We start from the raw sequence: 13,404 nt of genomic DNA on the forward strand, positions 1-13,404 counted from the left end.
CCGCGTCCTTTCACACGCTACGGCGGCACGGGCAAAGAAAGACGTAATCTGCTGATTGAGGGCTGGACAGGCACAAAGCCTGATGACAGACCCCCCCGTGATGACCTCCGCAGTGACGGGACTCCGTTACCCCGGAGTCACCCCCCCACACGGCCCTCGTGGACACCTAAGACCCCCTGCTGGGACTCAGGGGTGAAGCGGTCGTCACCTCTCTTGAATTGAAGTGACAACATCATTCCCCGAGCGACAGCCGTGCCTAATCCGCTTTGCCGCTCTTGACACAAGCACGTCCTCGCGCGTAAACACTCGGCACAATGAGGAGGCCGGAGCAGCATTCAGCAATGATTCAGTCAAACGCAAAATCGTAAGGACAAGGTATTGTGTCCGTATTGCGGCGTATGAGATCATACCGAGGTGCCGTGTCATTCATAGAACGCATTCCAGGATCATAGAAACGTGACGTGCGACGGCTCCATCAAGTTTTTCCTCTTGTTGGGTCATAGCGCGGCCGAGACGGGGTGGAGCCATCTCACCGTTTTTTGTTTTTTTTTCCTTCTTTTTTGAGGGCGCGCTACTGCTCTGCTCAGCACTCGCAGGCTTAATAATATTTACACACATTTTCCACGCGGCCGTCCAAGAGAGCGCGAAGGGACGATGGTGACGACGACGACGCTGAGCAGCTTGCTCCTGCAATATTTCTCAAATTATTTATTACTTTATTATTTATTGTCAATCATTTATTTTGATTTTTTTTTTTTTGCGCTGATAAAATATTGACTGATGTCCTGTAAAAAGTAAAACACAAAAATATTGATGAAATAAATGTTTGAATTCAGTCATTTGTTCAAGAATGACACAAATGCGAAATGAAGCACATTTGGAAGTACTTTTAACATAATAAAAAAAAAATTCTTTCAACATTACGAGACCAGTGGTCAATTCAGTATTTAATTATTGACTGTTCAATGTCATATTACAAAAAAATTAATTCCACCGGGAAAAGAGGTATGCATTGCCTTATCATTAAAAGAATGTTTGTTTTCATTCATCAGTAGAATCAATAGTTTTACATTTTACTTGATTAAACCATTTACTTATAATGAATGTGATCACATCAAATTATTTTTTACATAATTTCCAGCATTGAGAAATTAGCATGCATTATTATTTTATGATCAAAATTTTAAAAAATGGACCTACAATACAAAAATAATAGTCATAAAGCATTCTACAGATTTTTATGGTTGAAACTCCATCCATCCATCCATTTTCTGAACCGCTGAGCCTGTCCCAGTCGTCATCGGGCAGCAGTCTGAGGTCGGCATCGAACCGCCGACCGGCGCTCTGTGAGGCGGACGTGCTCACCGGTCACCACCGTGCCGCCGCTTATTGAAAATATTTGACCTAGTTTCGATTTTGCTGGCTTATCTGTTGGTTTTCAGAGCTCAACTTTGGCCCTTGAGCACAAAAATGTCCACGTCCCCACACCGGGTCAAACGCTCGCGAAAGCGACAACGTCGCCGTCGCTGGCCTCTCCCTCTGGATTTGACCTGTCATGCACCTGCACGGTGGGGGGTCTCGGGGCCGCGTTGGCGGCTTTGGCGCCACACCTGCTTTGCGTTAGCCGCGCGCGCTAGCTGGCACGGCTCAGGCAGGCAGGCCTCGCAAAGAAAAACACCGGAGAGATTTGAAACGCCGCAAGACGTTATTCAAGCCCACACCGAGGCGTCTTCGCCACCGTCGGCTTTGCTTCGCACGCCATTTTGCGCACACGTGCGGCCTGGAAAAGACACGCACGCGCCTACATGAACAGCTTTGGCTCCTGAAAGATATCCCAAAATGCTAAAGTGTCTCAGCAATCCCAAATTGTTGAAATGTTCTTCTTCCGAATGTGCGGCGCTCACAGTCCGGACTTTGAACCCCCCCCCATTAAAAGAATGTTTGTTTTCATTCATCAGTAGAATCAATAGTTTTACATTTTACTTGATTAAACCATTTACTTATAATGAATGTGATCACATCAAATTATTTTTTACATAATTTCCAGCATTGAGAAATTAGCATGCATTATTATTTTATGATCAAAATTTTAAAAAATGGACCTACAATACAAAAATAATAGTCATAAAGCATTCTACAGATTTTTATGGTTGAAACTCCATCCATCCATCCATTTTCTGAACCGCTGAGCCTGTCCCAGTCGTCATCGGGCAGCAGTCTGAGGTCGGCATCGAACCGCCGACCGGCGCTCTGTGAGGCGGACGTGCTCACCGGTCACCACCGTGCCGCCGCTTATTGAAAATATTTGACCTAGTTTCGATTTTGCTGGCTTATCTGTTGGTTTTCAGAGCTCAACTTTGGCCCTTGAGCACAAAAATGTCCACGTCCCCACACCGGGTCAAACGCTCGCGAAAGCGACAACGTCGCCGTCGCTGGCCTCTCCCTCTGGATTTGACCTGTCATGCACCTGCACGGTGGGGGGTCTCGGGGCCGCGTTGGCGGCTTTGGCGCCACACCTGCTTTGCGTTAGCCGCGCGCGCTAGCTGGCACGGCTCAGGCAGGCAGGCCTCGCAAAGAAAAACACCGGAGAGATTTGAAACGCCGCAAGACGTTATTCAAGCCCACACCGAGGCGTCTTCGCCACCGTCGGCTTTGCTTCGCACGCCATTTTGCGCACACGTGCGGCCTGGAAAAGACACGCACGCGCCTACATGAACAGCTTTGGCTCCTGAAAGATATCCCAAAATGCTAAAGTGTCTCAGCAATCCCAAATTGTTGAAATGTTCTTCTTCCGAATGTGCGGCGCTCACAGTCCGGACTTTGAACCCCCCCCACTCTCGCTTTCTTGTTTGTTTGCGAAGCTGCGGCACCAGCAGTGGACTTTGGTGATGGAGAGCGCCGTGCCGTCGGATCGCGGCAACTACACGTGCGTGGTGCACAACAAGTACGGCACCATCACGCACACCTACCAGCTGGATGTGCTCGGTACGTCACCGATCTGTCAAAATATATTCCGGGAAGAAAGAATACACCAAAAAAAAAAAAAACGTCTGACGCCAATGGTCCATTTTAGAGCGCTCCCCGCACAGGCCCATCCTGCAGGCAGGCCTGCCGGCCAACCAGTCGGTGGTGGTGGGCAGCGACGTGGAGTTCCACTGCAAAGTCTACAGCGACGCCCAGCCGCACATCCAGTGGCTCAAGCACATCGAGGTCAACGGCAGCCGCTTCGACCCCGACGGCGGACCCTACGTCAAAATCCTCAAGGTAAGCAAGCGCCACTGCGGCCCATCTCGTCGCTTCATGTCGCCTCCTCCTCCGCTCGGCAAACTTTGCTGACGTCAACACGAATACTTTGCAGATTAGAGTTGGCTGATTGTTTTTTCCGTTATAATTTATTGTGATTTTTTGTTTTTTTTGTGGGTCGACAAATGATAAACATGTCTACCAAATTTCAACCTGCTCTGGGGGCTCATATTTTATATTTTGTGATATGAAAGCAGAATGTCTGCCTTAAACCAAAACGGTCGACTTCCTGTGTTGTGTCTTTTCGAACATCTTGAGACTTTTTTGTGGGTCTGCTCGGAATAGACATGCTGCGAACACCAACTGGCTCTCGGATAAAAAATATATATATATTCAAGAGGCCAAAAAACGGCTGCTTCAGTTAAAGCTTCTTAAGGCTTTTTTTGTAGGTCCACTGACCCGCTTCCTAAATTTCGTGTGCTGAAGTGACACCGGGTTTTAGGGCTGGATTTTTTTGTCAATTTCTACAAGGTGCTACAAAGGCAAAATGGCTGCTTCAAAGCGAAACGGCAGGCTTCCTGTGTCTTTTCGGGCATGACTTGTTGAGATGTTTTGTAGGTCCGCTCATGACGGATATGCCTACCAAATTTCATGTTGCCAGAACAACAGCAGGTTTTGGGGGCGGAATTTTTGGGTGAATTTATATAAGGTGCTCTTGATGCAAAATGACAGTTTCAAACCAGAATGGCCATCTTCCTTTGTTTTTTTTTTTTTTTTTTTTTCAGCTACGGCTTCTTTGAGGCTTTGCTTGTACGTCGAGTCAAGATAGACATACTTCTCAAATTTCATGCGGTGAAGTGAAACTTGCTTTGAGGACTGGATTTTTTTTTTTTTTTGGGGTCACTTTCTCTGGGACGCTAAGAGGCAAAAAACCTTTTGGGCATGACTTGAAACATTTTTATGCACGTCTGATAATGATAGACGTGGCTACCAAAATTCATGTTGCCAAAGCAAACTGGTTTTGGGGGCTGATTTTATTTCGGTGAAATTATACAGGCTGTTTATTGGGGCAAAATGGCAGCTTCGAACCAGAATAGCCGTCTTCTTATGTCTATTCACTTTGAGCTTCTTGAGGCATTTATGTGCGTCTGCCCGTGATGAACGTGGCTACCAAATTTCACGTGGCTAAGGCGAACTGGCTGCGGGGGCTGAATTTTCAAAAAAAAAACAAACTGCCCGCTGTCAATCTGAAAGCGCTCAGTCCAGTCTTGTTTACGTTGCACTGGTGGCCGCTTTGACTTTTCGGAGGTTTTGCCGAGAATAGTCACACAGGACAACACCCTAAAACCCTTCTGGGGGGCGTTTTTTTTTTTTTTTTTTTTGCAAAGACTCCCACACTTTCTCGTTCCGCCTCCTCCGCTTTTCTTTTTTCAAGGTGGCCGCCGAGTGAGCGAGCGAATTAAACAAACATCTGGTTTAGACTAAGTTAACTGCTGCGGTGGCGGCAACGCAGGCGGAGAGGCGGTCTCTGCTAACCGCCACTGCCGTCAGATGTCCTGCGTCGCGTGGGTTTTTTTTTTTTTTTTTTTTTTTTTTTTCGGCAGCAGTAAGCAGGAGGAGGAGGAGGCAACCCCAAAAAAAGCCTTGGAAAAAATGAGCGGAGTGAGGAAGGGCAGAGTCAGCACAGACCAAAGTGTGACAGAGGAGGAGGATGGAGACCAAAAACAACCAGAGAGGACTTTGTTTTTCCAAAGATTTACGTGGCTTTCATCTCAGCGTGCTAATGAACCAACAAGGGAATAAATCACAAGTCGTTTGTACCGCAAATGTTTGGGCAAATACGAATGGACGAAAGACTCATTTCAGCCTGACATGAGATCTGCTGTCCTTGCATAATTGGGTGCTTCAGACGCAAATGGCAGACTTGACTGCATCTTTTCAAGCATGGCTTCTTGAGCCTTTTTTTGTGGGTCTCTTCGTGACGGACAGGCCTGCCAGGTTTCATGTTGCTAAGTCAAACTTGTAATTGTAAAAAGTGCAAAAATGCTGCTTCCAAGCGAAATGGCGGACTCTGTGTGCCGTCGATGGCATGGCTTTTTGAGAGTTTTTGGTTTTTTTTTTTTGGTGGGTCCGCACATGATCAACATTGCTACCAAGTTTCTTGGTGCTAGGTTAAACTAGCTTCAAGTGCTGATTTATGATTTTTTTTTTTAAGAGGGTACTACTGAGCCAAAATGGCTCCTTCAAACCCAAGTGGCAAACTTTACATGCATGACTGCTTCAGACTTTTTTGGGATGTTTGCTTGTGCCAGACATGTCTACCAAATTTCGTGTTGCGCAGTCGAACTGACTTCACACGGGTCGTACGGAATACACTTTTCTTATTTTCAGAATATCGCCGTTTCTGGTGACAGCAAAATATTGTTTTTCATTTACATTCGCAGGCACGTCGAAGGAACTCCCCAAATTCTGTTTCCATTTTTTTTTTTTTCCCCTAATTTTTTTCAATCTTGGTGGCACCCCAAGGTGGCACTTCCCAAGTTAGTCTAGCTTGGCTTGCGGGCGTGTTCGGCTGCGTTCCTTTTCAATTCACACAGCTGTCCACATGCGCTGCAGCTGGGTCATCTGCCGCCGTATCACGAGAGCTCGCAAAAGGAAGAAAAGATGGCGAGGACGAGAAAGGCAGGCAGGCGGGCAGGCCTGTCAGCCCAAAACCGCGGCTCGGCGCTCTATTTTGGACCGCCGCGTAATTGAAACAGTATTTGCCCAGTACTGTGCGTCCACGTGTGTGTATTTGTGTGTGTGTGTGTGCATTCATTGAGCCATCATATCGTGTGTGGCGTGTAGCGTATAGTTAAGTGGGCGGCGGGTGAAAAGGGGAGGAGGCGGAGGCTCCGTGAATCCTTTGAAGTCTGGCGGAAAAAAAAAAAAAATCAAATCAAAGAGCAAATCGAGCAAGCGACGCGCCCAACAGCATTAAACACACACAATGTTGACTCCACTCACTGCTCATCTGTCAAGATTCATTCTCGTCGATTCGTATCGCAATGTGTCTTGTTTTTTTTTTTTTTTTTTTTTTTTTTGTCAAGTCTTTGTTGTTGGTTTTACTGTTCCATAAGCGTGCGCTTCACCGTAACGTTCGGTACGCCCGCATCATCAAACTGGGCTCACCTCCCCAAATTTGCATTTGCAAATAGAATTCTCGCTCGACGGCATTTGATAAAAGTGTCTCGAATTCCATTCCAGTTGCCTTCGAAAACGTTCATCGGTGGTCTTCCGAATTGTTCCGTGGGATGGACGCCGACGCCCTGCTCCTCTTCCCCGCGTGCGGGTGTACCGAACGAAGCGTCCAAATCATTGCGCTGATGCTTCCCCGATGATTTGACGCGCCCGTTTTCCCCGCGTCGGACACGTGGCGCTCATTAGCGTCGTAGCGCGGCCTGTGTGCTTGAACGTGTGTTCCCCCCCCCTCATTGTTTGCAGAGCGTAGTGAGCTGGCGCGCCGAGGCCCGGCACACGCTCAAACTGTCCAACGTGACAGAGCGAGACGCCGGCAAGTACTGGTGCCGCGCCACTAACTTTGTAGGCAGGTCGCAAAACGCCTTCTGGCTCAAAATCCGGCGAACAGGTAACGGCAAAAAAAAAAATCTTCCGCCGGCATCTGGGTGTCTTCTGCTTTTTTGTCTCTTGGGGGCGCTCGCTGTGGTTTCATCTGCCCGCCGCCGCTGCTGCTGCTGAGGTGGCTTCAGCCATCGCGGCCGCAAAGATCACACTTTTTTTATTTATTTCTTTATTTTTTTTTACTTTTCGGCTATGTTAAATCGAGCCCATGTAGGTGCACAATCATTGAAAGAAAGAGCCGAGTGGCTGGATTTTAGGGGTGACCTGTGGCCCTGAATTCGCCAAAGTCCACCGCTGCCCTTGGAAGAAAAAAAAAACAAAAAAAAAAAACATCCTCAGTTTCATTGAGGTAGTCTTGAAATAGTTTTTGATTTGATCCAAGTGATCATTAAAAAGGCTTGAAACGTTGAGAATTTGCATCGGCCCTCCGAGGGAAGCCGTAACTTTGAAGTGGCCCGTGACAAAAAATGGGTTTGGCACCCTGGTTTATGCGTACGCTGATCATATCGAGTACACGTTACCCCAGAAGTGCTTCGAACTGACATTTTGATTTTTTTTTTTTTCCCTCCCCCATTGTTGAACGATTGTGTGTCGTGGTGGTGACGCTTCTGCTTTGGGTGTCTTCTCGTGCGCCATCTTGGCATTTTTCTTGGTTGTACTTCAAGGTGTTTGGTGGTCTCTTGACAGTGGTGCCCCCCTTTCTACCTTCCTTCCTTCCTTCCTTCCTTCCTTCCTTCCTTCCTTCCTTCCTTCCTTCCTTTCTTCCTTCCTTCAGACGGCGGGTATTAACACCACGGACAACGAACTGGAGGTGCTCCTGGTGTCCAACGTGTCTTTCGAGGACGCCGGCGAGTACACTTGCCTGGCGGGGAACTCTATCGGCTTTTCTCACCACACTGCTTGGCTCACGGTGCTTCCAGGTACACCCACCGCTAACCGCCGACCACCGCGCCGCCGCTCTAACTCCGTCTGCTGTCGAACCAGGACAGTCTGCGATATTCGTTTGAGCCGCTGAGGACCACAGCGGGCTAATGTTAGAAAACAAACCCGCAGAACCTTCATTGCTTCTGTTGGCATAAAAATCAGGATCGAAGAGCATTTGGCTGGGCTGAAATGCTTCCTCCTTTGGTTTGTCTTCTTTTCAATTTGCAGTGTCAAACAAATAACGAGCCACCAAAACAGCAGGAAAGCAAACCCGGAATGGGCAATCGAGTGGCTTGACTGTTTTCATCTGAACGACGGGCCTTTTCTCTGCGCCTAACTTAACAATGGCAAACATGGAGTTAGCCCGTTCTAGTTCTCAGCGACTCATTTCTAATGACAACCCAAAATGTTTTTTTCATGTTTGGACCCTTTTCATTGAAACCACCACGTGAAGGCTGCTTACGTTCACGTGAGCAGCGCGAGCACTACAGCGCTAGCGCCGGTGGCTACAAGGTGTTACATGTCACATTAGCTTGACCGTGTCGCGCTTAGATCCCGATGAGAACATAACTCGAAAGAATAGACCGTTGGCTTGATTGTTTGCGGTTCACATGTAAGCAGTTTCATCCAGGTAGCCCGAAAAATGTGGATTTCATCCGAGTGTCCTTTAAAAAGGCATCGTGGCTTAAATTTGATCCAAGTGACCATAAAAGGTCAGAAAAAAAGGCTTACATTAAAACAAAATGGTCCTAAGAGGAGTCTGAAATTTGATTTTTAAAAATGTTTTTATTATTGGACCTTGAAATGGTAGAAAGGGTCTCACACTTTTTCCAAGTGGCCTTAAAAAGTCTTCAAATGAATCCAAACGGTCTTGAACAAGTGTTAGCGAAACCACTTTTCAATGTTCTCGGTGTGCCTTAGAAAATGTGACTTTTTTTTTTTGTTGTTCTCTGTATTTATTTATTTTGATGAGGACGATGTTGTCGCGTTGCAACCGAGTAATTGGCTCCCTGGAGAGAAACTTGCAATGACCTGCAAACCAACTCACAACAACAGGACTGGGCAGCATGGAAAGAACATGACAATTCTTTTTTTTTTTCCTCTCTCTCTCTTTTTCTGTTCATTTTTAACGTGAAATGATACAAATATGAGTCTTGGCCTTAAAAATGGTTCATCATTTTTATTTTGTGTTTTGTTTTGTGGCGCGCTTAATTCCATCGGTGGCCCGGCACGTGCCCGTTGTTGACCCCAAAGCAGCGAGCCCGGAGAAGGAGGACTACTACGCCGACATCCTGATCTACGTGACGGGCTGCGTTCTCTTCATCCTGGCCGTGGTCATCGTGGTCCTGTGCCGCATGCGCATGAGCGCGCAGAAAACGCTGCCCGAGCCGCCCGTGCAGAAACTCTCCAAGTTCCCCCTCAAGAGACAGGTAACAGAAAGTAGATACGAGATTTGAACCCGCACTCCCCCCTCCCCTCTGCCCGACCCTTGTCAGAATCGCTCGCCATCGTCAAATACGCTCTCCTATCACACTGCCGGTCATGGAAGCTTGACCCGTCGCGCAAATGAATTGTGTTGAATTCATTTGTTGTTGAGTTTGTTCACCCGCTCGGTGGCCGAGGCGCTCGGTCAGTCAATCGCTTTGCCAGGCAGACGCTCGGTCTGTTAGCTATTCGGTGACCCGGTTAGCTCATCGAAGAATTAACATTGAATGGTACCCATTTCCACTCTGCATCTGACAAATCGGGGTCCAACTGCGACTCTTCGCCGCCGGAAATCTCTTGGCGATGGCGCGTCTCAAGGCACTTCTTGAGCCTTTTCAGCGCTAAAAGTCAGTTTTTCTCTTGCTAAGTTAGTGAGTCACTCCATCCGTTTGTCACTAACTGGGTCGGTCATTTGCTAGTCAGTAAGTTGAACCAACAACACGAGTCCGTCCGCTTGCTGTTCAATAAGTTGGTCGTCAGTGAAGATCGTCGGTTTGATCGTCGGACGTAACGTTGGGACGTAACGTTCGTCTGTTCATTAGCCAGTCTGTTATTTTGTCTTGCTGTGGCTTTGCGAGTGAGTTTGTCGATGAGGTCAAGGAGTCAATGACTTTGTTCGAACCTCATGGAATCACGTGAACACTTTGAGTGCTTTTTTTGGGGGGGGGGGGGTGTTTGGAATCTCCGAGTGAGACATTTCAAGTTGATTTTCCGCCAGCGCTTCCCGGTTGCGGCCGCGACATTCTAAGTGGTCCGGCTGCTCTCTTATAAGGCAAAGATTTTATTGCATTCTTGTGTAATCTTTGCTCGCTTTTCGGCCCCGCTAATCTCCCGCTCGATTCTCTCCTTCTGTTTTTTTTCATAAGCGACTCAATCTCCCGCAAAGCTCCTGGCATTTTCCAGCACATATTACTTTTCAGGCCAAGCAAATTTGGACCTGGACGTTTTTTTGGTCTGCGGCAACATCTTTCTCGACTTTTGCTTCAGATGAGAATTAGTTTGGCGACGCAAAAGCTCGATGGAGCCACCAGGAAGCGGAGCTTTGGAAATGGGGCAAGAGTGACAGAAAGGCGAGAGCGCGAGCGCTTCCTTTTCCGCCCGTCTTACTTGTCGCCGCCATTTGTTGTTTCCCGCTTCCATCTGTACAGGTCGTCGTCGCCCGCCGGGTTCCAATCCAATTCCCAAATGGTTTGACGTGACGGAGGACCAAACACGTCTGCCGCTAAGTTGTAACCAAAGGCGTGTCTTTCTCTCGCTCACTTAGCTCAGCGGTCACTTGATCATTGCCGCGGTTGTTTCATTTTTCAGTCGCTTCGGTCCGTTTGGTCTCATTTTTATTCAAAGGTCAGTCTGTTGCTTCTGCCTCGAAGGTCGCTCGAAACATGGATGAAACCTTCAGCGAAAAACCGCCGTTGCCGAGTTGTCATTCGGCCCCGCGGGGTCTTGGGCCGGCGCGGCGGCCTTTCGGCGACGATAACGGTCTGGTCTGCTTTGTGTTGGGCACTCAAGCAGGTGTCCTTGGATTCCAACTCGTCCATGAACTCCAACACGCCGCTGGTGAGGATCGCCCGGCTGTCGTCCGGCGACGGGCCGATGCTGGCCAACGTGTCGGAGCTGGAGCTGCCCGCCGACCCCAAGTGGGAGTTTTCCAGAGCGCGGTGCGGACCGGCGCGAACGGCCTTTTTTGCTTGTCGCCGCACGCTAGCCTTCGGGCCGCTGAAAGTCGTTCCCTTGCCGCTTTTCCAGGCTGACCCTGGGGAAGCCTCTGGGCGAGGGCTGCTTCGGCCAGGTGGTGATGGCCGAGGCCATCGGCGTCGACAAGGAGAAGCCCAACAAGCCGCTGACGGTCGCCGCCAAAATGCTGAAAGGTGAGCCGTCACCTCGCCGCGACGGGGCCGCTTTGCGCTTCACCCCTCCGACGCCTCCCCTTCCTCCACCTCTCGCCTCAGATGACGCCACGGACAAAGATTTGTCCGACCTCGTGTCCGAGATGGAGATGATGAAGATGATCGGAAAGCACAAAAACATCATCAACCTGCTGGGAGCCTGCACGCAGGACGGTGAGGCCCCCGTCGCCGATGTCCTCGAGCGCGCTCATTAGCCGGAAGTGACCGCGCGCTGCCGCAGGTCCGCTCTACGTTCTGGTGGAGTACGCCTCCAAAGGCAACCTGAGGGAGTACCTGAGGGCGCGTCGGCCGCCCGGCATGGACTACTCCTTCGACACCTGCAAAATCCCCGACGAGCAGCTGACTTTCAAAGACTTGGTGTCCTGCGCCTACCAGGTGGCCCGAGGCATGGAGTACCTCGCCTCGCAGAAGGTCAGGGCCGCGTGGATTCGCGACGCGCTTCGACTGCGAGCACGAGTACCAACGGGTAGCCAGAAAATAGTCAAACGTACACGACAGTTAGTGCGCGTTCCGCACGGCGCGTCACTAGGGCCCGTGCCTTTTTCATTCTAAAATAGGCCGCAAAGACGACAAAAGTCATGATACCGAAAAAAAAAAAAAATTGTCATGTCCTTCGAAAGGTCATGTTTTGAGAAGTCATGTTACGATTTTAAAAAGTTGTAATCTGAGAAGAAAATGTTCTAAAGGCTAATCACCTCGAGTATGTGAACAAAACTTATGGTTCAAGAAAAAGTTGCAATCACGTGAGCTACAGCTGCCCACCAAACCAAAAAAAAAAAAATCAACTGTATGAAATGGGAGTTCCTCAAGGCACGATGGTCAGGCCCATGCTTTTTAGATTCCTCATTTAAATAAGCAGAGAAGCTGAGGGGGGAAAAAATAACGCTAGTCAAAATGGCCAAAGTGACAAGAAAAGAATCTCAAAGTGAAAAGTCAGTCTCGTCACTGTCCTGTGAAAAAGATGCGTGCCTATTTTGTCATTTTTGACTTGAATGGTAAATTGTAATGTTATGAGCAAAGACATTTTGGGCTGAGAAAAGCTGCTGAAATATGAGTTGGCCGTCGCCGGACTGCCGCATCTTGTGCCTTCCTTCCCGTTGCAGTGCATCCATCGAGACTTGGCGGCCAGGAACGTCCTGGTGACGGAGGACAACGTCATGAAGATCGCCGACTTCGGGCTGGCCAGAGACGTGCACAATCTCGACTACTACAAAAAGACCACCAATGTGAGTGCGCTTGTCTTCTATTTCACACCATGAGAGCCCAGACACACTAAAGCTCAGGGAAAATCTCATCTTGATAAGAAACAAGTTGTAAGGGTTGTAAGGGTTGTAACACAAAGTTACGACGCCGAAAAGTTGGACGCGAAAGAAGAAAAAAGACATTTTATGAGAAAGTCGCGACGTCCGAAAAAACTTACAGGGGAGAGGGAAAAAAATAACACGTTTCCGAATGTTTCGGGATTCTACACACGTGGCTTGTTTTTGCGATTGTTTTTCTTGTGTTGACTTTTGGTGTTTTTGTGGTGTTCCTCAGGGTCGTCTCCCCGTCAAGTGGATGGCACCGGAGGCTCTCTTCGACCGGGTCTACACTCACCAGAGCGACGTGTGAGTTTGCCTTCCCGCCCGCCGGCATCGAGCGCGACGCGACGGCGATCCGGCCCTCGTTGAAACATCCCCCCGCCGCCTCGGCGCGTTAGCCTCGGGGGCTCAGCGGCCCCGCGCGAATCGGACAACTCGCCGACGAGAATCCCGAGCTCCTCCCGTTTCGGCGGCGGCGGCGCATTCCTGAGCGCGTTTGTTCTGCCTGTTCCGTAATCTCCCGACACGACATCAGAGGGAGCCGAACGCCGCGCTCCCTCGCCAGTCTTAGCCGTGTTTTAACTGCGGAAATCCACCGAGCGAGAGATAAGAGGGCGGGAGCGCTCATTCCGCACACAACTTTCCCCCCGGGGGTCTTTTCCCACCAGGGGCTCCTCTTAAGCACCTCGCACAGGTCAGGGGTCACAAAGGCACACGCTGGTTCGGGGGGGGGGGGGCTAAAGGAAACTCCCTCGCCAGTCTTAGCCGTGTTTTAACTGCGGAAATCCACCGAGCGAGAGATAAGAGGGCGGGAGCGCTCATTCCGCACACAACTTTCCCCCCGGGGGTCTTTTCCCACCAGGGGCTCCTCTTAAGCACCTCGCACAGGTCAGGGGTCACAAAGGCACACGCTGGTTCGGGGG

The 13,404-nt window shown here is 49.3% G+C and overlaps 1 protein-coding gene across 9 annotated transcripts in view; it reads left to right on the plus strand.

Annotated features, from left to right (window-relative positions):
• The window catches only part of fgfr3 (fibroblast growth factor receptor 3), a 31,822-nt gene that overhangs the window by 12,398 nt on the left and 6,020 nt on the right, over positions 1–13,404 (plus strand). For 4 of the 9 annotated variants that reach the window (XM_019878576.1, XM_019878602.1, XM_019878634.1 and 1 more), the window contains exons 4-13: positions 2,862–2,985; positions 3,074–3,264; positions 7,640–7,784; positions 9,043–9,224; positions 10,786–10,931; positions 11,020–11,141; positions 11,223–11,333; positions 11,401–11,591; positions 12,284–12,406; positions 12,717–12,787. In XM_019878576.1, coding sequence (XP_019734135.1) covers positions 2,862–2,985; positions 3,074–3,264; positions 7,640–7,784; positions 9,043–9,224; positions 10,786–10,931; positions 11,020–11,141; positions 11,223–11,333; positions 11,401–11,591; positions 12,284–12,406; positions 12,717–12,787 — 1,406 coding nt within the window. Of the gene's footprint in view, positions 1–2,861; positions 2,986–3,073; positions 3,265–6,726; positions 6,872–7,639; positions 7,785–9,042; positions 9,225–10,782; positions 10,932–11,019; positions 11,142–11,222; positions 11,334–11,400; positions 11,592–12,283; positions 12,407–12,716; positions 12,788–13,404 lie in introns of all 9 variants that reach the window. The other 5 variants (XM_019878593.1, XM_019878619.1, XM_019878584.1 and 2 more) reach the window with 5 other exon arrangements.

Source organism: Hippocampus comes, unplaced genomic scaffold, assembly GCF_001891065.2.
Source record: "Hippocampus comes isolate QL1 unplaced genomic scaffold, H_comes_QL1_v1.1 scaffold295, whole genome shotgun sequence".
NCBI classification, from domain to species: domain Eukaryota; kingdom Metazoa; phylum Chordata; class Actinopteri; order Syngnathiformes; family Syngnathidae; genus Hippocampus; species Hippocampus comes.